A 25,048-nucleotide genomic window follows, 5' to 3' on the forward strand; every position below is an offset into this window, starting at 1 on the left:
TTCCAGCATTACTTTAGGATATAGAACCAAATAATCAGCACCTATGTATCATTTAGGAGCATTTATTTTTTCTATTTTATTTTTAAATTTTTATACAATTTTTAAAGGTTACTTTCCATTTACAGTAATTACAAAATATTGGCTATATTCCCCGTGTTGTACAATACATCCTTGAGAGCTTATCTCACACCCAACAGTTTGTACCTCCCACTCCCCTACCTTATATTACCCCTCCCCCGCACCACTGGTAACCACTAGTTTGTTCTGTATATCTGTGAGTTTGCTTCTTTTATGTTATATTCGCTTGTTTGTTGTATTTTTTAGATTCCACATATAAACAATACCATACAGTATTTATCTTTCCCTGTAGGAGCATTTATTGAATGAAGCAAATATTTTTTGAATGCCTACTGTGTGTCAGGCCCTTTACCCATACGATTTTTACTTATAACCATTTATAAATACAGGGATATTTATCTACATTTTACAAAAGAAGATGCTGCTGCTCAGTTGATTCATGGATGCAGAGCTTTTAAAGGACATTCTCTCCAAAAGGGAGAAGAAAAGATAAATTTAGCTCAGGTAAATGTGGAGGTTCTTTGAAATATTAGGGCCATCTCCAGATAAATATATTCTTTTTGGACAGAGTTCAGGAGCACAAGAAGTTTGGGGGCAATTACGTTATTGAAGTTTAAAATGGAAGTAGAATAATAAGCAGTAGATTGTATTGCCAAAAGCTTAATTAAACCTCATGAGAATTAAGAATAAGAAATGGATAGGGCTTCCCTGGTGGCGCAGTGGTTGAGAGTCTGCCTGCCGATGCAGGGCACACGGGTTCGTGCCCCGGTCCGGGAAGATCCCACATGCCGTGGAATGGCTGGGCCCGTGAGCCATGGCCGCTGGGCCTGCGCATCCGGAGCCTGTGCTCCGCAACGGGAGAGGCCACAGCAGTGAGAGGCCCGCGTACCGAAAAAAAAAAAAAAAGAAATGGATACTTGTTATAACTTAACATTGTTTTGTAAGCAAGGAAAATGAAAGAATTTGTAACAATATTGAGAAAGATATTGATAATTACATTCCAGTAGATTCACATTTTTCAAAAGAAGTAAAACTGCTAAGCTTAATAAGATAATTTGGTAAGCTGACTAAATACAGGGTAAATATTTCCCATAGTAGCAATAATTTGTTATAAATAGAATTTAAAAAAACTTGTTTACCCCAGACTATAAAGCAACTAGGAATATATTTAGCAAGAAAAGTACTTGGCCTTCCTGAAAAACAGTATAAACACTTACAGATAAGGTATTCACATGTAGGTATTTCATAGATATCCCAAAAATCTCACATCTCATTTTGTATAATTGATTACATTGCAATGAAATTAAATTACAATGAGAATTTAGAAGAATAAGTGTTTAAAAATAACCAATAAAATTTTGAGGAAAGAATATACCTGTGTATGTGTTGGTAAGGATTCTAGCCGCCTCTATAGCCAAAATCTGACTGCTAGTGACTTAAAATAGGTTTTTTTTTCTTGCATACTTCATAGTCTGTTGGTAGGTTGGCTTTTTAAAAATTCTTATTGTGACTGTTATTTTATTATTGTATTTTAATATCTAAGCATAAATTCAGTGAACATTCACTCTGTGCCAGTCACTGATTGCATTTTCTCATTTAATTCTCACAGAATCTCTGTGTGTTATCCCCATTTTATGAATGAGGAAACTGAGGCTCTGAGAGCTTCAATAAAGAAATGGTAGAGGAAATTCAGGTTAACTAACCGTAAAGCCAACTGAATATTCTTTTGACTTCCTCAGATTTTTTAAAAAAATTTTTATTGGAGTATAGTCGATTTACAATGTTGTGTTAGTTTCAGGTGTACAGCAAAGTGAATCAGTTATACATATACATACATCTACTCTTTTTTAGATTCCTTTCTCATATAGGCCATTATAGAGTATTGAGTAGTTTCCTATGGTATACAACAGGTTCTTATCAGTTATCTATTTTATTAGTAGTGTGTATATGTCAGTCCCAGTCTCTCAATTTATCCCCCCCACCCTTATCCCCTGGTAACCATAAGTTTGTTTTCTACATACGTGACTCTACTTCTGTTTTGTAAATAAGTTCATTTGTACCCTTTATTTTGATTCCACATATAAGCGATATCATATGATATGTGTCTTTCTGTGTCTGACTTACTTCACTCAGTATGACAATCTCTAGGTCCATCCATGTTGCTGCAAGTGGCATTATTTTGTTCTTTTTTATGGCTGAGTAATATTCCATTGTATATGTGTACCACATCTTCTTTATCCATTCCTCTGTTAATGGACATTTAGGTTGCTTCCATGACCTGCCTATTGTAAATGGCGCTGAAACAAGCATTAGGGTGCATGCATCTTTTATCCTTTTTTATTTTATTTTATTTTTTGGCTGTGTTGGGTCTTCATTGCTGCATGTAGGCTTTTTTCTAGTTGCGGTGAGCATGGGCTGCTCTTCGTCGCGATGCGCGGGCTTCTCATTGCGGTGGCTTCTCTTGTTGCAGAGCACGAGCTCTAGGCGCACAGGCTTCAGTAGTTGTGGCATGTGGGCTCAGTAGTTGTGGCTCATGGGCTCTAGAGCACAGTCTCAATAGTTGTGGCACATGGGCTTAGTTGCCTGCGGCATGTGGGATCTTCCTGGACCAGGGCTTGAACCCATGTCCCCTGCATTGACAGGCGGATTCTTAACCACTGCACCACGAGGGAAGTCCTGGGGTGCATGTATCTTTTTGAATTATGGTTTTCTCTGGGTACATGGCCAGGAGTGGGATTGCTGGGTTGTATGGTAGTTCTATTTTTATTTTTTAAGGAACCTCCATACTGTTCTCCATAGCAGCTGTACCAATTTGCATTCCCATCAACATTGTAGGAGGGTTCCCTTTTCTCCACACCTTCTCCAGCAATTATTGTTTGTAGATTTTTTTGATGATGGCCATTCTGACTGCTGTGAGGTGACTTCCTCAGATCTTAAGCATATCTCACAGTAGAAAGAACCTATAACATAAAACTTAATTAACCAAATGGATGTGGCCTAAATGGGTAATATATATCCAGTATACTATATTATCTTTCCTTCTGTTTCTGTTTTATTTAAGATAGCAAAAATAAAGAGTATATGTCTGAAAATTAGGAGAGCTGGAATCCTAGCCCTCACTCTGCTAACTGAAAAGCTTTGTGACCTTCAGAAGTCACTTCACCTTCTTTGTCCTCAGTTTATATTATCTATAAAATAATGGGAGTTGAATGATAATATCTCCACAGTCCACAATCGAGTGGTTCTCTAAGGAGAAAATGGATTGTAAAGCCTGTCTGGATTCAAAGCCCTTGCTTTTGGTTTTCTGTGTAAGTTGGTGTTTATTTATTTTTGTAATAATTTTATTTATAACAACACAGGTGAATGCTCTGCCTTTCACTCCACCTGTCTCACTCCTCAGATGTGAAAGAAGTTTGACTGTAGAGGGGCCTCTGAGACAGAGCAAAACCCTCAGTGGTGCTTCTTACTGTGACCGTGTGATTCAAAACTTGATTTGGGAGACCCTTCCACAGTGGGCAATGAGCACAGTTTCTTGTTTATAGCAACTAGGTTTGTTTTGGCTTAAACTTAGGAATCTTGTTTTAATAGCAAGAGCCTATTAAAATAATACACTCTGTATTCATGTAAAATAAGAAGATAGAGGATGCAATTTAATAGGACTTACCTGGTGGCTCAGTGGTTAAGAATCCGCCTGCCAATGCAGGGAACACAGGTTCAATCTCTGGTCCGGGAAGATCCCACACGCCATGGAGCAACTAAGCCTGTGCGCCACAACTACTGAGTCCATGTGCCACAACTAGTGAGCCCGTGTGCCACAACTACTGAAGCCTGCTTGCCCTACAGTCTGCATGCTGCAACTACTGAAGCCCGCGCACTCTAGGGCCCACGTGCTGCAACTACTGAAGCCCGTGCACCTAGAGCCGTGCTCTGCAACAAAAGAAGCCACTGCAGTGAGAAGCCCGCGTGCCACAACGAAGAGTAGCCCCCACTCCCTGCAACTAAAGAAAGCCTGCGTGCAGCAATGAAGACCCAACGCAGCCAAAAATAAAAAATAACATAATAATAAAAAAGATACAATTTAATAGAAAGTTACTACAATAAAATGAGAATAACTATCAAATCAAATATAAAATGTAAACTTTAAAATACTGACCCCAATATTTTTTATTCTCTATTAAATCCTGCTCCTTTAAAGGATAACCTTTAGAGTATTTAGTTTAAATTATATCCTTTCTTTTTTGGTGGGTCTATTTTATTTTATTTTTTAGGATTATGGTTTTGACAATTAAGTAATAGGTTTTAAGTTCGATTGATTCTGACCTTTCTTTAGCAATTGATTATTATGATGTGCTTTTTATATTGTTTGGCACTGTGACATGGAGAGTCAGCCAAATAAAGACTATAAAATTAAATTGGTTTACTCCTGTATGGCTTATCTATACAGTTGAGTAGTTGGAAGGTTTAAGTACTGGGTTTGTTTTGTTTTGTTTTTATACACATATGCAGTCAAGTTAACGCCAAAAAAATTAGCCCCTTCCTGTTTGAGTCTCTGCAACCTTGCTTACAAAGATAGAGACATACTCATTTATTTTTTTTCTGTGGTTAAAATATCCATTGGTAGTTATGCTACCAAGAGTTATTTATTAGCCTTGATGTTAGATAAAGCTTTTATGTTGTGCAAAATGGAAATTATTTTCCTTTGTTATTTTAAAATAATTGTATAGAGAACATATTATCTACACACAATTGGCATATTTTGAATTTGATATGAATGTGTATTCAGTATATTTATGTTAGCTCTTTCATATGTTAGTGTCAGATTTCATAGCAGCTAGGCTTAGTAACTCTTTAGTTAATTATTTTTGTTGTTGTTTATCTGGCATTTATTTTTTAAAAACCCACATTTTCACATTTACAGAGTGATTCTAAAAACATTTGAGAAAGCAAGAAAAGCAGATATTATAATTAGGTCCATATGATGTCCAACACTGCTCTCTACTGGCAAAGAAGCAAATCATAAAACAAACTATTCAGTCTTTCAAGTGGGAAAAAAAAGTCAATTTCAAGTAATATTTGAAAATGAAGGTGTAATTGTCAAACTTTCACACATTTTTGCAAACTGCTTATTTTAGCCATAATGGAATACAATGAAATAACTGGAAGAAATGACTACAGACATCACTTGAGATTAGTTTAAAAGAAAAGCCTGTGTCATTTTAATTAATTTGAAAAACAGTTGTGGGAGTTTTGGAAAATATTAAGCCAGATATGAAATATCTTAATAGCATTCTAATTTTAAAAGTCTATAAAGTAAATATTTTTGTATATAATAGTGAGTTTGATGACATTTTTCTGTTTTTAATTTCAACAACCTCCAGCCTCTAAAGTATCTGCTGTGAGTGCATTTACTAAGTATCCAAATGCACTGACCAAAGAGATGCGTAGGTTGGACTATTTGCACAGAATATATAATTAGCTTTAAAATATCAAAAATTTGCTCTGTATTTGTCAAAGTCTTTATTGATGATTTTCCAAAGACATTTTATAGTTTGTAAAATCTGTGAAAAATATATGCTATGTTGTTATACCTTTCAATATATAGACTAAGAATACACAAAACATTTTTAGATCACTGTCATCTTACTTTTCATAGTCTAATATATTGTAAATGTCCTTTTGCGTTTTATATCTTTCCTATCTGTCCATATTATCTAGGATCAAAACATTATTCAGTATTTTAATCTTCAATCCTTTTAATAACTAGTAGCCAAAATTTAAATATACATACACACACACACACACACACACACACACACACACACACACTAATGCCCCAAACAGAATGTCATATATAGTAATTTAAGAGGTTTTGTTTGTTTTTGTAAGTTTGCCTAATACTATCACTGGCCGATTACTTTAACAGTAACAAATTTAAAACATATTACATTTTCAATGATAATTACCTCTTGATTGTGAGAAAGAAGTTAATGCTTATTTTCATTGATACATTTTTCTGTAGTTTCTAAATTTCCTACAGTGTACATACATTACTATTAAAATAGAAATGTTTATTCACAAGTAAACAGAAAAATTTTTTTGCAGATTTTCAAAGCACAGACACACAATTGTGCCAGACACACACTTGGACTTATGTAAGGTCTAATGCCTGATCTTTCAAAAAAGTATATGCTGAAAAGAATGTTGTCTATTGGAGACTCTGAAGAAATATAATTGATAAAATCTTGAATACTTGAAGTAAGAAAAAGAGCACCCACCATTATCACTGGCCTCGGAACACATAACTCTCTTTTGCTCTTTTGCCACACTGAAAAATAGCACTTAGAATCTACATGTATAAAGCAAAAACAGTCTGATACATTATACTCTCTTCTCATCATTGTTATTTTTTTTCTGCCACATGGAGGAGCTAAGACATAAAGTTGCTAAAACATCAAAGCAATGACTTTTACCCAATTGAAAGTGTTCAACATACCAATGTCCCATTTGCTAAGAGATTGTAAAACAAATTTTCTATATTTTTTATTTAGGTAAATTTCATAACAGAAAAGAGAATTTTTGAGGTTAACTTCTTTTATTCAGCATAATTCCCTAAGATCCATCCAAGTTGTGTGTGTAACAATAGTCCACTTATTTTTATTGCTGAGTAGTGTTCCATGGTATGGATGTACCACAGTTTGTTTAACCATCCACCCACTGAAGGATATTTGGGTTGTTTCTGACATTTGACCAGTACAAATAGATCCATTGTGAACATCAGTGCAAAAATATTTACAGGAATATAAGTTTTCATCTATCTGGGATAAATACCAAAAAGTACAGTTGCTGTACCTTAGGATAAGTGCATATTTAGTCTTCAGAGAAACTACCAAACTATTTTCCAGTGTAGCTGTAACATTTTACATTCCCACCAACAGCAGCATCTTATAATTTTATTTGCTAATCTGATAACCCTGATTATTAATATTAAGAATCTAACTTTCTTGATTCTCCTTGCCCTTTCACCGAATATTTAACTTATTTCTGTTGGCAACATTCTTCTCTTTCATCTCCCTCTGCAGCATGGCAGCTACCTGGGGACCCGTGGTTCTGGCACTCCTCAGTCCTTCCACTGAGACCTCAGTGCAAGGGTCTCCCCAATCCACACCTTTTACCCAGAATTCTCCTTCCCCAAGCTCTATTTTGTATACCCAGCTGTTGAGTCTGCTACTCTAACTGACACATCAAAGGAATTTAGACTCAATATGTTTGAGTATCTTTCATTTCTTCCTTTCATTCAGGTCGCTATTAAAATGTCACCCTTTTAGAGAGGACTTTCCTGATCACTCGATCTTAAATATTACACTCTGCTCAATCTATGTTATTATTTGTGTTATTTTTCCTTATGCCATCTAAGATATATTAGAAATATGTTTGTGGTCTAGACATAAACATAGAAATATATAGATACATACATACATGCGCACATACACAGGTATGCTCCCTGGGATATAAACTACACTAGAACAGGAACGTTTTCCCCCTGCTATATACCCAGCACTTAGTAAATGCTTGACTCATAGTAAATACCTCTCTTTTTTTTTAAGGAATAAATGAGTATGTGCAACTTTAACTTGTTATCACTTGGGGACTTAATTCAATTTTTATTTTATCAAAGTTATCCATGTCCATTTTAAACAAATATTTCCCCAAGGCTTATAATGAAAAAGCAAAATGTTCCTCAACTCTTTTCCCAAGTGTCACTCACTGAAGTAACCATTTTCAACTCTTGTTATTTTCTTCTTTATTTCTGGATAACCTGCTACACTGCTGTGCCTTGATTTGTCATATATGTAGTGGTTAACACCCTCTGTCACTGGGTTGATTCCTGGGTTCCATTTCTTCCTTTGCTTTGTTTTACATACTGCCCTCTTTTCCTTATGAAGAACTGGGCATGGGAGTTTAAATTTTTAGTCCCTTTCTTATCTCAGTATGTATTTTTTCTCTCCTTGTAATCTGTAAACTTGGCTCTAAATCTTTTTTTTTCTTAGAATATGAAGTTATTTTTCTATTTTTCTACACCGGTCATTAGCTAAGGAATATTGTGATATGGGGCAAAGCAAAAAACTTCCAGGTGTCTCCAGCTCTCTGTACTGGCAAAGTGACCTCACTGCCCAAAGGAAATCCTTTGAAGGTCTTGTGTGTGAGCCATTACCAGCAAAGCATGGGGAAGCTGGAGGATGGATCCCAGCACTGATAAAGAAGATCCAAGGAGAGTTGAGCAGGCACCAACAATATCCACTGAATTCTAGTGTCTTCCCCAAACAATCATTAAATAAAGAAGTGACAATCCCTCATAATTATAAAGCACTTTGCGGTTTACAGGGTTGTTGTTTTTTTTCTTATCTCTTACTGCAGTTGATCTTCAGAGCAATTTTGTAAAAAGAGAAGAACAATATTATTGTCCTTATTTTTCAAGAATCAAATAAGGCAGAGATTAAGTGACCTTTCAGTATCTTCAGATTCTAAGCCTAGAGTTTATTCCAGCATGCTGCATCATATTCAAGAGTCTTATAAGTATTTTATATAGACATGGAATGCACACAAATATGAAGTATTTAAGTATCATGACTTTTATAACTTAAAAATACAGGAACTATTATAAGGAATAATCTGCTTTTCAGTTTTAAAGTTATTTCCATTCATTTCATCCAACATTACATAGAAAAAAGGGTTAAGTGGCAAGCTTCATATTGGAAATCTTTAAAGCTTAGTTCCCACAATCATTCAAGGCTTCTCCCTGTGTTTCATTACTCAGATGGTTTAATTAAAGCCAATGTGAAAGAAACATATTAAAATGTTCCTGGAGCACTGCAAGAGGTTGAGTCATTTAGAATGTACTTGGAGTTCTTCCATAATTTTCCCATATGAGCCTATTTACATATAACCACTATGACTCATGACATTACTGCCAAAGTACGAATATTTTCCATAAATATTTCTAGCAACTCTTACAGTCTGTTATCAACACATCAGACGCTTCCTTCTTATAGTTCAGTAATCACTTAGCAATATAGTCTGCTTTTACCTTCCTGTTCTGCTAACACTAGACCACCACTAATGGCGAATCTCTCAGTGATAATTTCAGAGATGTTGAGAAGAGTTTACCCCATGGATTTACTCAGAACTAAATAACTTCTATTGTGTTCGCTCCCCTCCTGTCACTTGAACCCTTTACTCTTTCTGCATGATCTAAAACAGTGCTTTTCAAATCTGGTGGCATGTTAAAATCACCTGGGGAGCTTTAAAATGCACAGATGCCCTGGCTCCGCCCCAGCTAATTAAGTCAGAGTCCCAGGCACTGGTCTAAGTTTAAAGCTCCCAAGTTATTGTATGATGAAGCCAAAGTTGAATACACTGTCCTGAAACAGAAGAAATGTGATGGGTCCATTGGTGTCAGGAATCGATTTGGCTGTCTCACATATCTTACTTAGTAGCAGATTTTCAGTTCCTTTTTAGCTGAGAATTTCTCCATTAATTTTGGTCTTTTTTTGCAGATCTGGTCAACCAATTTGAGGTCACAGAGGGACAAACCTAGTGCCTAATGATATTACATCTAGACCAAGTTGCAGTTGTTTGGCATAGTTTGAATATATTCGAAAAAGAAACTGTTGTACCTTGTAGAATCTGAAAACTGAAACTTTTTTGCCTTAATGCTTCTGAGCTTCACGTTCTCTCCGTGAGCTCATTAGAAACAGTATCAGCAGTTATCTCCTATATTTTCAGCTCACCTTTTCTATCTACCTTCTACTATTCTCCTCAGCTGTTACTATTTTCTAAGTCTGTTCCTTAGATTTTAGTACAAGAAATCACTTGTGATGGTTTTAGAAATATAATTCCCTAGCCCTACCCTTATTAGATTGAGGAATCTGCATTGTTATGTTTTAACCTGCTCCCTAGGTAATTCTCATACAGGTAATACACAGAGCCCATTTTGAAAAACAAAACTCTCATTTCTTTAGTTGTTATTGTTATTTTTTTCAAGAATGAAAGAGAGGGATAAATTGGGAGATTGGGATTGACATATATATATATATATGTCAGTATATATACTACTGCTGTATATAAAATGGATAACTAATAAGAACCTGCTGTATAGCACAGGGAACTCTACTCAATACTCTGTAATGGCCTATATGGGAAAAGAATCTAAAAAAAAAAAAGTGGATATATGTATGTGTATAACTGATTCAATTTGCTGTACACCTAAAACTAACACAACTATAGTTGTGTTACTAGCTGATTGTAAATCAACTATACTCCAATAAAAATTTAAAAAAAAGAATGAAAGAAGGAATTAAATGTGATTTTAAAAGATACCCTGACATTACTATTTTGCTCCCTTCCATTCTGTGAGTTAACACATGAAAAATTATTACTTAATTATTTGTTTTAAAGTATACGCACATACATACTCATGCATATGTCTATTTATATAAGAAGTGATGAATTCTTATCCCGCCCTGGTGTTATGATGATTGATAGTATGTGACAAGAAAAAAAAGTCTTTGGAAAATTATATATACCTAATGAATTTAATGATTATTTGCTATTTATATAGAAATAATCTATAGAATAAAATATCCACATGTCAATTCTAATTGGTCTTGAACATTTCATGATGTTGGACTTCTGTTTAAGAGGTATTATATCTCTCCACGATAGAGATTTTATTACAATGTGGTAATTATTATAAAAACCTCCAGGGATATTTTAACACTTAGTAAAATTGTAGAGCTTTTTAAAAAAAGTTTTTGAATGTACTTTAGTTTATGGCTTTGATGAATGTTGTATACTGGGTATTAAAAAAGTGTGTATTTTAAAATTTTACATGCTGTACGAGTGTGCTAATTGGAAAACAAAGAAAAATGTTGATTTGACATTATAAACTGTATTAAACCACATTAATATCTCAAAATATACTATTGACAACATAAAAATTATATGCTTTAAATTTTCAGATAATTTTTAATTGTTAATGTATTTTAAATTTGAGTTCAACTTTATTTCTCTGGGCCCAATGAAATGTCTTTAATTTTCTTTCCAGTACAAATCTTCAAGTAAAGTATTTAGGAAAAGTATGTTTTAAAAAAACCTTGAATAATAAGAATTGTATATGATTAAGTAATGTATTTATATTTTCATATAAAATAATATAAATTAGTAATTTCTGTTTAGGATTTGGACTTGAATGACTATCACATCATTCTATTATTCCATGATATATTTCAACATGACTTACTGATATATGATATAGTAAAGCCTGTCTCACAAGTGACCATTTTCAGTTTCTTGGCAGCACAGAAGTGGAGCAGCCCAAAGGAACAGAAGTTGTGAGAGATGCTGTAAGGAAGCTAAAGGTAGGGCAAGCTCTCCAGATAAGTGTCTAGTGTATTGAATTTATCTTCAGTCATCAGTAGACTGGTGGAAATTCAAAGCATGAATAGTTCTGTGGCAGATATGGCTTCACCCTGGTAAAAATGGTCTGTTGAATGAATATCACTAGATCAAGGAAACATATTTAATAATAACTATGTACACACGATTATTTTTCTGGGTGTGGAACACTTTTTGTATTTTTCTAAGGTATAATTTTTCATACTCAACAAAAAAAATGTAACAGCAATATTTTATGTGTTGACATTCCATAGCTTGCCTTTACTTTGCAATGTGGACTTGTGCCCTAACTCAAAGACTAATAATGGCAAAACAACTGTCTCTAAAAGTTAGAATATCATATGCACCAGTTGAAAGTGTAGAATTAGACTAATTACAAAGCAGCATTTTGCTGTGACACTGTATGTTAAAGACGTCCTAATGGACAACAAATCCACGAGGATCTGGCCATATCTATGAGCAGACCTGGGGAACTGGTGAGAGTAACAGCAGAAAAGGACACTAAGCAACTCCACATACTCAGAATCAGCAAGTTTCCTGAGAAAATCTTACGTAAGCTGCCATGCATCCTTCGCATGTTTTTCTAATTGCATCCCATCCCAAAGGACATCACTCCCTCTGAGATACTAAGATTTGAAAAACTCCTTCAACAGAATTCTCATGTTTATCTCATTAAGAAAATTTAACATAGCACTATTTTGTTAACACACTTTATTGTTATTCTCTGTGGTTGTTCTCAAAATTTTTTTTAGAAACAACCCTTCTCTGACTTTATTTAGAGTTCATCCAATTATTCCATAGGAGAGGTAGGCCTCTGTGCCCGGCAAAATCATAGACATTAAAAAGTATTACATTGCTTTGAGAATGTCATATCAGGTGGAATCTACTGAGTGTTTAAATTGAGAAAAAAATTGAAGTGAGTTGGCTTGCTTTCTGGGTAAAGAAATAAAAGGTAATATTTTAATCCATTTATTTTACCTGACTTTTCTTAATTTTTTTGTATTTTAAAATATTTTATGTATTTTATATTTTACTTATTTTTAAAGAAATATACTAAAAGGTCCTAAGATGATCTCACTCCCATTTGGAGAAAAAGGGGACCAGCCAACCATTTCTTTTAACTACTCATTAGGCACTAATTTATACTTGTGCTTGTTTGGCAAATACTTTTAAGCACTAATAGAGAATTTAAAAAGTCTTACAATTTATGGCCAACATTTAGAATAAGATTCTATTTAAATGTTCAAAATGTTGCACACTCTGGGTATGAATCCAACTTCACTACAATCAGGATGTTTTATAAAAGAATGATGATATTTACATTTAATGTTTCTTTATACCTAGGAGGTTCTTTATTCAGTGAACCTAAATCCAAACCCCAAAAGATTCAATTATGTAATGACTAGGTAACAAAGAGATATTCGAGATGAAATGCTTTCTAAAAAATGGCTAGTTTTTAATGTATTTTTGTGAAACTTTATTTTCAGTTCTTATGTAGTTTCCTTTTTGGAAATGTACTCTGTTAATAAAGGAATGTGGTTTACAATAAGATAAAAATCATGCAGTATGGTTTAAAAATTTATACTCAGTTGATAATAGCTTTTGTCTTTCAAGTATCTTCCAGAATACTTAATCTAATAAGCAATCTTTACTCTATTGATTGTAAAAATTTTGTAGATCAGGAAAGTATATCTAAGGGTAATGATTCATGAACTAATGAAAATAAATAAAACAATGTTTTTTATTTACTTCTAAATTTTTTTTGTTTGTTTCTTTGTATCAAAGGGCGGATGCTACAACTCAAGAGTATACAAGAATATTTACATTTATTTTAAGAACTTAGACCCTGGCTCCTGTTTAATTCTGTTATCATGTAGAGATGACCAGAAGATGGTGCTATGGCTCTACTAAAAAAAAAAAAAAATTTTCTTATTAACCCTGTTTTGTGTACACATCCCCCATTTTAAATTCCTGCTTACTTTTCTTAAACATATGTATTCTGATTACTTTTTTATCCACTATAGTTCAGTATTATAGTTTATTTGCCACATAAGGTAACATTTCATTTCTATTTAAAAATTTTTCAAAAGTTTGCAATATTAATATATTGGCTTCTGACATTAAAGAAGAATTCAGAATTTATGACTAATACAAAATGATAGAAAACTTACAAGATTTTCAATAGTGTATTTTTTTATGCTTCTGTGTTTAATGATGCCTAATTATTTTTCAAGAAAAATTTTAAAACTTTGATTTATTTTATTGGGTACTATTTTTCTGTCATTTTGTGGAGAATTTATAGTTCATAAAGTTTTCTTAAATGTTATAATTTTTATAAGTGTTTACTTTCAGAAATTCTATATTTGTCAAAACAGCATATTTTCTATTTCTCAATCATGTTCAACAACTTCTATCTCTTAATCATGTTTTAGCCTACAATGTAAGAAAATTCCAAATTTTTCAAAAAGTGATAATTAAAAAACCCTTTTGACTTCTATATTTAATATCATTGTTATTGTAAGGAATTTTATTTTTAACAGGGATTTATTTAGTTTTAGTACAACTAGTACAAATGTCAGAGGGCTCAATATATTTCATAAACAATCTGCTTGTGATATTTACATGTGGATGAATATTGGTATGTAGATCCAAAACTTCTTGATTTCTCTGGGATATAACTAGGGAGCAGCATTCCTGGACCCCAATTTTAGAGGACAGACCCCTCACCCCAGCAGAGCTAACAAAATTACATGAAGCTACCTCAAGCTGTGTGGCCTTGGAAATTACTGAAAAGTTCTGTTAAATCTAGGCCCAGCAGTTTCTCCACTTGACCTCACTCTCTCTGGGTAGCATAACACTCTATTTTTGTCTTCATAACCAGTTATTTAATTAATGAAATACTTAAAAGTTTATTTTAATTGTAAACATACATACATAGCTGGTATCCCTGTAAGAGTATCAGGAAAATTTTTAATTAAATCAATAATTTATAAGAACCACAAAAATAATTTGAATTAATTCATTAATTTTTATTGCCTAATAATGTATATTCCATTAATAATATAGTTAGATTTCACTTTTTAAGTCCTTTGAGAAATGGATAGAAATTGTGTGATGATGATATTGAAACTCAGTAGTGCTCCCTTTAAAATTTCTTTAGCTGTTCTACTTACAACTGGCATATATTTAACTAAGTACTTTATTTATTTCAAGTAATACTTTATCCTTGCCATCATTTTGTGGTGATAAAGGCTTGTTTTTGTTTATTCATTTGTTGTATCCAGATATCCTCCAGAATTCCTAGGCTTTACCCCCTTTGAATATTCTTATTGGATTATTATATTCAAGTTTTACTGGTAGATCACTCTATCTAGATGACCAATAAATAAATTTACTGAAGCAAAAAAGGAAAAAATTTGCAGAAAGGCTTTTCAAGCATTAACATTCAAGTAGTAAATAGGGAGAGAAAAGAATACAATGTGAGCATGAACACGTCTTCAAAATGTAAATTAGAAGTATTGTGGAACACAGTTGAGAGCTCTACAAGTAGGAAAAGAGACCTAGAGAAATCATGCAAACTGTAGATAGAATACAGTCATCTTAAACTAAAAAAAACAAAAAAACAAGCTGGAATGAGAATATTAAACTTTGTTTAAAATATTATAGATTGAACAAATATAACCTTAGGCTTAAATGTTTTGCAACATTTGTGCAACAGTCAAGGCCAATAACCAGTATCAACCTTGATAAACATGAAAATAGAACTGGAAGTTTTTTTTTTCTAATTCAGAAAATGCGCTGGGCAAAAGAAAAGAGTTATTAGTAGATAGCAAAGCTAGGTTCTAGGCCTGATTGCTACAGATCCATTTTATGACCACGGTACTGACTTCTCTGAGGCTTACATTTCTCATCTTTGAAATGGGAGGATGGGATTGGATGATCTCTGAATCTTCTTGGAGCACAATTATTTCATCTTGATATGAAGCAGAAGAAAAGGTTTCACAAGCCATAGATCAGATATTTTATGTTTCTTTTTCTTTGTCTTGTTCTCTTGTTTCCCCTCTCTCCCTCTCTCCCTCCTTGCTCCCCTCTTTGTTTATTCTACTTGTAGCCACTACTTCCTCCCCTTGTTCATTTTTTCCTTTTTTTTCTGGCAGAAAAGACATAACAGATAAGTTTTAGTGGTTGTTTTGTGACGGACTTTTTGGAAACTAAAAGAGGTCACAGGAATGGTTGTGTCCAGATGTGGAAAAGGCTTCAAGAGCTATTGCTCATTTTCTGTTTCTGGAAAAGAACAGCACCCAGGAAGCCAGCTTAGACTGCTTCTGTGGCCAGCTTTGGGACTGGCTTTGTTCAGACGTGTTCACATAGATGGAAAGCAGCTGATTTATTTTGTCAGCCTCCATATGTGAAAACCCCCAAATTGCTTTGATTATACCAATACAGGAAGAAGATTATGAAGGGAAGAGAAACAAATTAATCCACTTTCTTTGGGAGAGAGCTGGGATAATTTTTAAAGGTCTGCACTGAAGCAAAACAAGTTTCTTAAAGACAAAAAAGAAAATTCTCTGGCATGAATTAGTCACATTTATGTGCAGAATGTAAGACTGCTGAATACCGAGAAAAAAGCTGTGTGTATTTATAGAACAGGACAGATAGCAAACTAAAAAATTGTACCACCCAAAATGAAATAAAGCAAATGGAACCCTTCCCCTGTAATCCCCTCCCTGGATATCAAGGCAGACACTTCAAGGCATTCTTATATGCATTAATTATATTATTCTCCATGGCAGTGCAAAATCCTGAAAAGAGAAAGAGGCCTTTAAACACTCTCTGCTCTGGGACTGAACTATACCATGTGTATTCACATTAGAAAGAAATACACAATGCATATAAATATGACACACAAAAGAGGACTGAAACCCCATCCTGCCTTACAGATACTCTGTTTTGAATCAAATTAGGGTGATCCATATGCTAACAAAATGTTATACTAGGAAATAACTTCTTGAACCCCTACAAGAGGGGTAATAAATACAATTTTTTTCAATAGTTCTCTTCTATTTCTTGAAAAGAAAGTTGGTGTGGGGGAGGGAGGAGAGAAGGAAAGTAGGGAGAGAATAGCATTGCCAGATAAAGCCAGGACATTTAAATACTTCTAGACTGAGTCTAGTTCTGAGTGTTTTATCTGGGATAATTACTTCAATCCTTAGCTTCAGTTTGATTTCTAAATATTTGGGGGCTGTGTGGAGTTTATAAAAATACTTTGTAATGGGCAATAATTTATTTAATGAAATTTCAACACTGAATATGAGCTCCAAATATATGTGTTCATTTTCTATAGAAACAGAATTACAGTTTTGTGAATAAATTTTCATTTGTAGTTTGCAAGACATATCAAGAAATCTGAAGGCCAGAAAATTCCTAAAGTTGAGTTGCAAATATCAATTTATGGAGTAAAAATTCTAGAACCCAAAACAAAGGTAAGGCTCATTTTTAAACATCGGAAGCACTCTACTCTTGAATTAATTGCAATTACACTCCTATTTTAATGAGTATTTTAAAATGTTTTACCAGTTGAAACTGTTGAGTTCTCAGTTAACTACAATTTAAAACTCTATAGGATTTATAGGGGAAAAAACAACATTTGGAATTGCTTTCTGAGTGGTTTGTTCTGCAGCCTATGTTTGGGATATAAAAATTTATATTAAAAGTGTATTCAACGGTATTTGGTCTTGTATTTAGGAATTTTTCTTCATCAGCTTGAATGAGACACATGTAAGTGTGGTTCACTGAGTATGAAAGAAGACAGAAGCTGTATGTTGTTTATTAAAATGTCCGGGACCGACCATTATTGCCTGTAGACATAATCAGTGTGTATTAGTTTACTAAGGCTGCCATAATAAAATACCACAGTCCTGGTGGCTCAAACAATAGAAATTTATTTCTCACAGTTCTGGAGGCTGGAAATCTGAGATTAAGCTGACAGCAGCAGGCTTGGTTTCCTCCGAGTCTTCTCTCCTTGGCTTGCAAATGGCTGCCCTCTTGCTGCCTCGTCACATGGTTGTCTGTGCACGCATACTCCTGTCTCTTTGTATGTCTTATTTCCTCTTCTAAGGACACAAGTCAGATTGGATGAGGGTTGACTCTAATGACCTTATTTTAACTTAATCACCTCTTTCAAGCCTTATCTCCAAATACAGTCACATTCTAAGGTACAGGGAGTTAAGGCTTCAACATATAAATTTGGGGGGGGACATAATTCAGCCCATAACACAGTGTAAACTTAAGGTTCTTGTATTTGAGAGCTTTCCCCCCTACAGATCCAATGGAAAAAAATTGGAAAATATAATCTATTCTAGATTCACATTTATTAATATGTACTTATTGTGGATGTAATTGTTTTCACCTAAAATTCCTATGTTGAAGCCCAACCCGCAATGTGACTGTATTTGGAGATAGAGCCTTTGGGATAATTAGAGTTAAATGAGGTCATAATTGGACCTTAATCCAATAAGACTGGTGTCATTATGATAAGAGAAAGAGACACCAGGGATGCATGAGCACAGAAGAAAAGCCATGTGAGGACACAGCGAGAAGACAGCCATCTGTAAGCCAAGGGGAGAGGCTTCAGCAGAAGCCAAACCTGCTGACACCTTGATCTTGGACTTTAAGCCTCCAGAACTGAGAAAATAAATATCTATTGTTGAAGCCTCTCAGTCTGTGGTATTTTGTTATGGCAGACCTAGAAAATAAACATAACACTTTATTCCCAATGCCTCAGAATTATTGTTTAGTAATTTTGTTAAGACCATGAAAGTCAGTTTGGAATAATTGACTTACATTCAACTCCAATTATTTTACAAATATATATTATCAATGTTTTCTTTTAATGCTATAGCATGCTTACTGACAAATTAATTCAATTTGAAAGCCCAAAGAAACCTGGTCTGTAAACAGATTATGAAAATATTTTCACAGGTCTGCAGTTTTCACTAGTCCAGCATTTGTCACCAATCCCTTCAATCTGTGTGCATAACAACCCCTGACGATGTCTTGCTATTAAAAGTGTGGTCTGTGGACCAGCAGTATCAGCATCACCTGGGAGCTTGTTAGAAATGTAAAACCACAGGTCTCATTCTAGATCTACTGAATCTGCAATTTAAGAAGAAACATAGTAATTTTTAAATACACTTAAATTTGAAGTGTTCTGGTGTAGTGCACAGGCTGCTAGGCTACAGTCAGTAGCCTTCACTTTCGAATTATAGTCCATGGAATATTTGCATCAAAAATAACTGAGACATTTGCAAAAATAAGTCCCACATACTATCTTAGCCTACAGAATCAGAATTGCCATGGAAATTTTGCATTTATAATATGTTTGAGGACAACTGGACAATGGCATGGATGCACCCAGTTATTGTTCAATTCCAAAATAAAGAACAATTGCATTCTTTCAAACCTCTCAAGCCATGAATCTAAGACCTCCCTCAACTGTTCTAATTTCCTCCTATTCTCCACACTCAATATTAAATAAAAACAAAGAATTGGAGACCACTTTTGTTATGGTTATCCCAAAGTAACTATTGCTGAGGTGGCTGAAAGCAGACAAAAGAAGTGACGAAAGGAAAGTGGAAGGTCTGATCTATTCAAGCTCATGTATATATGTATAGTTTGCTGGGAAACAAGGCAGTTGAAATTATGGCTGAGATAAACTCATTAGGCAGATGGTAGTTACAAAAGAACGGTAGGCTAAGGAAGCAGTAAGTTATGGAGTGACAATGTAGTAAAAAATGTAGCAACCAAAGTGTAGTCTTATATGCAATTAAAAAGAAAAACAATCCTAGTACTGTATTTCCTTTTTTAAACTAAGTGGATATATAGTGGCAAATGTCCAGGTAGAACAAGTCATTTGTAGGCCATGTTCCTGTTTATTTCTTCTAAACCATATAGATCCCTTTTGGAATGTATGTGTGTGTAATTAATTCAATTTTTTACATGAATTTTAGGACTTGTCAAAGCATACCTTGAAATATGTAAGGCTGATAATACACTTCATGTATCATCTACATGTGTTCTTGTTTGTTTTTTTGTTTTTTGTTTTTTTTTGTGGTACGCGGGCCTCTCACTGTTGTGGCCTCTCCCGTTGCGGAGCACAGGCTCTGGACGTGCAGGCTCAGCGGCCATGGCTCACGGGTCCAGCCGCTCGGCGGCGTGTGGGATCCTCCCGGACTGGGGCACGAACCCGTGTCCTCTGCATCGGCAGGTGGACTCTCAACCACTGCGCCACCAGGGAAGCCCTTCTTGTTTGTTTTGATTCAAGTCTACCCATAATATATCCTAAGCTATAACGATTTCACCAATACCATAATCTATAAATTATAATCTACTAAATCATTCTCCTTTTATTGAACATTTAGAATGCTTCAAATTTTTCATTAATTAATACAAAATTTAAGTATTTAGAAAATACAAATATGATTAAATGCAGTATTAAAGAGAACGTCATTAGTGTTTAGAATCAACAGTTTAATAATGGCATATCTTTACAAATCACAAAATATAGATACTTAAGGATACTGCAAGGTGACTAACACTGATTTAGTATGTGGGGTGTGTGTGTGTGTGTGTGTGTGTGTATTTCAAAAGACACAGAGAAGCAGATCATGGGAAATGCATATGTAGCAAATGTTACCGGTTTGTGATTCTGGAGCCCACATAATAAGACTCCCATAATAATGAGTTTTCTGTTTTCAACCTGTCAACCATATCATTATGTTGCCTAGACTTTTACTATCAAATCTCTATGCCTCTCCCAACCTAAACCCCACTTACAAAACATCAGTGAATTGGAATTCAACTCAGTGTGATTAGCCAACTGACTTTTGTTCATGGTATTTCTTACCCAAATCAATAACACCAATGGCTTTTCTTCCCTGTCCCAAAGTCTCAATTTCTTATGTCTAATAGCTAATTTTAAAGAGACCCAATTTAATTTTTTCCCAAAAAAGTAAGTTTTCCAAACTTTTAACGAGAAAGAAGCATCTCTATTTTCATCCCTGCCAGACTTGAAGAGTGATCTTGGAGTTTTAAAATCTTTGAAACGTCTTATAAATTCTATTATATTACATATGGATAGACAGCAACTGACCCTTTACTCATATATCACATGTGAATATAGAGTGTCTGACTCTTTACCTGTTATAGAATATACCATTTTTTGAATCCATAAAAACATATAGGTAATCTAAAAAAGGGATTACCACCTCTTCTGGGCATTAGTGCCCCTAGGAGGCTCCTGAGAATGCAACTTGCTGGAGACCACCCAGGCCTTTCAGATTCAGAATCTACAGAACAAGACTTAGTATCTATGTTATAAAAAACAAGAAAACAAAGAAAACCTCCCCAGGTGACTCTGATACAGCCTGTTCACAGATATGCATTTAGGAACCACTATTTGAGGAGATGTGAGTGAATAAGAAAAAAATCTATCATATATTTTATTTTGGGTATAAGCTGTAATTTAGGAAAAAAATAATTAAATATGATGGTCCTAAGATAAATTTATTTATAGTAAAATATACATATGTTTACTATACATTTATATAGTAAATATATTTATATATTTAAAAATTTAGGACTTCCCTGGTGGCGCAGTGGTTGAGAGTCCGCCTGCGGATGCAGGGGACGCGGGTTCGTGCCCCGGTCCGGGAAGATCCCACATGCTGTGGGGCGGCTGGGCCCGTGAGCCATGGCCGCTGAGCTTGCGCGTCCGGAGCCTGTGCTCCGCAACGGGAGAGGCCACGACAGTGAGAGGCCCGCATACCACAGAAAAAAAAAAAAAATTTATTCTTAACCAAATGGATTTGAGAGAAAATAGACCATTTTTCTATCCCATTTGGATGGATGGAAATGGAAGTGAAAAGCAATCTCAGTTGACTCCAATATCTTTCTTTCTATGTCTTTTCCCCTTTTGCTTTTCTCACTTGTCCTCCAAAAGGAGATTTTGCATTGCTGGAAAAAGGTGGTATAGGTGAATTGGGGATTTACTTATGTTTTGTTCCAACTCCAATAATATATCGTCAGTGTTAAAGGATAATTGTGTTCTCACTGTGCTTAATTGTATTCCTGAGTCTCTTTATCCTGTCTCACCAGAAATCAGTACTATATCATAAAGATGTATCACAACAACAAAAATTCACAAAAGTAATAAAATTATAAGTTTCAGCACCCTGGTCTTCTTTTGTAGAAAGATACCTCTTGCCAGTCTAAACAGAACTTAAGATGATTCCCAACTGTCATAACCAAGGGCTTTCTGTGATCACATTGGTTGGTGAATGAATGAGGGACTGCATAGGTTTCACCACCAGCTGTGTAAATGATGTGTTTTCATGTTAAATACTTGCAATTTCTCCTATAAATGGAAAAAAATGAATCCTTTTTCTATATTGTATAGCAATGATATGTCCTTTTTATGTTTAACATGATTATACAGTTAGTAAACTGGCATAGACCTGCTGTCAGTATTTGGGAGCTACAGTACAGCTGAAGGCCATTGTTTGACTGTATTAATAATAAAACAAAGATATGCCAGTGAGAAAAAGACTGGTCAATCAGGCAAAGTGTAGGAGAAGGATAATCTCAGACAAACATGGTCAGTGTCCATCTCAGCACTAACCACAAGAGAGGAAAGATGACTTCATCAGAAGCCTTAGTAAGTTGTTTACAATCATACAGTATACAGCCTCATTTTAATTTTCATGCTTGCAAACAACTCTTTGATGACTTACCATTTGTTTTTTATGCAGTCAAGAATGCAGGCTGTAGACAAATTCTCTTAGCATTTATTTGTTTAACTTGTTATATGTACTCATTTTCAGTCTGAAGGGCAGTAATGTGAATCACAGTGATAGAGAAAATCTCAGCAAGCTGGCAGGTCAAACCCTGAACTTGGAAGGATGTAGTGACAGATGCTATAGTTGCAGTATATGATGTGTGTGTATATATATATATATATATATATATATATATACACACACACATCATATATATATGATGTATATATATATACATCAAATATATATACATCATATATATATTTGATGTATATATATATGCAGTATTTATCTTTCTACTGATTAACAAGGTTGATTCAGCAATTTAGAAGCTGGATGTGTAGATCTTCTTCATTCATCGCTCCAATGGAAAACATTACAGAAGTTGCAAGGATGATTTCCTTAGACAGAAGAGTTTCAAGACGGTATGAGTTACCATGAAGATATGTAATATGTAGTATGTTTCATATGAAATTGTGTACAAATGAAGTAATGTTTTAAACTGTAATGTTAGTAGCAGTAAGATAAAATGAAAAGTATTCTGGTTAAAAAGGGTTCTGCTAATTCTGTAACCTTGTGGATGCATCTTAATCTCTCTAGACCTCAATATCCTCCTAACTAAAATTGCACAATTTAAAGTAATGGTCTCTGAATCTCCTGTAGCTCAGGAAGCCCATGAACCTCTGATCCTCTTTTCCCTTGTGTTTTTCTAAGTGCTATTGAAATGACTATCTTAGCTTAATCCTAAGTCAGGAGGTTTATCTCATTACTTATTTGTTTAAGTTTGAGGTGTATGTAATTTTAAAATCACGGTATGACAGATGATGTTTCATAAGTTGTATGTTATTAGCACAGCTGGTATATCAGAAAATGAAAAAAAAAATCTCTTCAACTACATTTATTTTCATCTATGTTCACAGGAAGTTCAACACAATTGCCAGCTTCACAGAATATCATTTTGTGCAGATGATAAAACTGACAAGAGGATATTCACTTTCATATGCAAAGATTCTGAGTCAAATAAACATTTGTGCTATGTATTTGACAGTGAAAAGTGTGTAAGTATGCCAGATGTTTTAGGGTGGTTTGTTCTGCTCTACAAGCCAGGAATTATCTTCTTTCTGGCATTAGTAAAGTATTTGGAAATGAATAAAGTCTGCAAATACTTAACTACACTAATAGATCCATCCTGTCATGAGAACATGCTTCAGGATTTCATCCTTAACTAAATTCTCATGTTCATGGGCACAAGCTTTTATGCAAATTTCTTTTCTTAGAATGTCATGCTTATGTTATACATTTGTCTTATAATCACTTGATTTATTTGAAATTTTAAACTCAAATACGATTTAGTAATATGCATATAATGCAAAAGAGTAATTGCAACCAAAGTATCGATTTTTTTTTTCTGGAATGTGATGGATCTGATGAAAATAAATATTTTAAACTCCAGGAAATGAAATGTGTATGGCTTCTCAAAAAAGTCTCCAATACTTTGAAAATCTGGTTCTTGATTTTCATTATTCAGAAACCTTAATATAATGAAAGGTGGTAGAATTGTATGGGCATGTGTGTGTGCCTGTGTTTGAGCTTGTGAATGTAAAGTTCTTAGCAAGTAAGAACAATTAGAGAATTCCAAAGTTAAGTTCACTAACAGTTCTTTAATCATCTGGATTCTTAAGGAAAACCCCATGTCTTGACTACAAGCATAAGCTAATGCTAATCATAACCTAGTCCGAGGTCCTGTTATAAAACATAAGATGTGAATTACAAACACACATTGTAGCCTTTGATAGCTTTAATTGAGGAAGAACATCTAACCTCAACAACATGATTGCCTTAGACAGAAAGAAACTTAATTTATTTATTTGCTCATTTTTCATACTGTCAAAAATAGCAGGGTCTAATATTATCACTATTATATAATTTATTTCTCTGGTTTCAGTACATGAGCTTCTTAAAAACAAATCCTTTTATTTGTCCATGTAACTCCTGCATCAGGTGAACAATAGATGCTCAATGAATTTTTTCCTTAAAGAAAAGACTATGTAGACAAATTTACAAAAGTTAGAGCAAGTTATTATCTGTATCTTTTTTTTTTTTTTTTTTTTTTTTTTTTGCGGTATGCGGGCCTCTCACTGTTGTGGCCTCTCCCTTTGCGGAGCACAGGCTCCAGACGCGCAGGCTCAGTGACCAAGGTTCACGGGCCTAGCCGCTCGGCGGCATGTGGGATTTTCCTGGACCGGGGCATGAACCCGTGTCCCCTGCATCGGCAGGTGGACTCTCAACCACTGCACTACCAGGGAAGCCCTATCTGTATCTTTTAAACTGTAGTTCTTTAAACAGGCAAACTAATGTGCTAATCTACTCGGCATCATAATATGTTTTGAGAATTTGATGAATATTATGAAACATCTCATCAGAAAAATATGCTTATCCATATAAGACAATACTATGTGAACAATATGGCATTTTACATGAAATTAAAAAGTTGTTTTTGAAATGTATCCTATCAAATGAATGCATTATATTTAATGTCCCAAATGCTTCTTAACCATGATCGCTGCAGATGTTTTCTCTGTGATTGAGAAGATTAAGGTTGATACTTATTGAGTATCTTCTATGTGTAAGATATTATAACCTTTTACCACTTATGACAAATAGTAAATTCAGTTGCCCTT

The 25,048-nt window shown here is 34.4% G+C and overlaps 1 protein-coding gene across 8 annotated transcripts in view; it reads left to right on the forward strand.

Moving 5' to 3' along the window:
* GULP1 (GULP PTB domain containing engulfment adaptor 1) overlaps window positions 1–25,048 on the forward strand; it is a 277,575-nt gene that overhangs the window by 210,438 nt on the left and 42,089 nt on the right. For all 8 annotated transcript variants that reach the window (XM_028479919.2, XM_024115603.3, XM_028479893.2 and 5 more), the window contains 3 exons: window positions 11,424–11,495; window positions 16,917–17,015; window positions 23,288–23,425. In XM_028479919.2, coding sequence (XP_028335720.1) covers window positions 11,424–11,495; window positions 16,917–17,015; window positions 23,288–23,425 — 309 coding nt within the window. The remainder of the gene's footprint in view (window positions 1–11,423; window positions 11,496–16,916; window positions 17,016–23,287; window positions 23,426–25,048) is intronic.

This window comes from Physeter macrocephalus, chromosome 2 (genome assembly GCF_002837175.3).
Source record: "Physeter macrocephalus isolate SW-GA chromosome 2, ASM283717v5, whole genome shotgun sequence".
NCBI classification, from domain to species: domain Eukaryota; kingdom Metazoa; phylum Chordata; class Mammalia; order Artiodactyla; family Physeteridae; genus Physeter; species Physeter macrocephalus.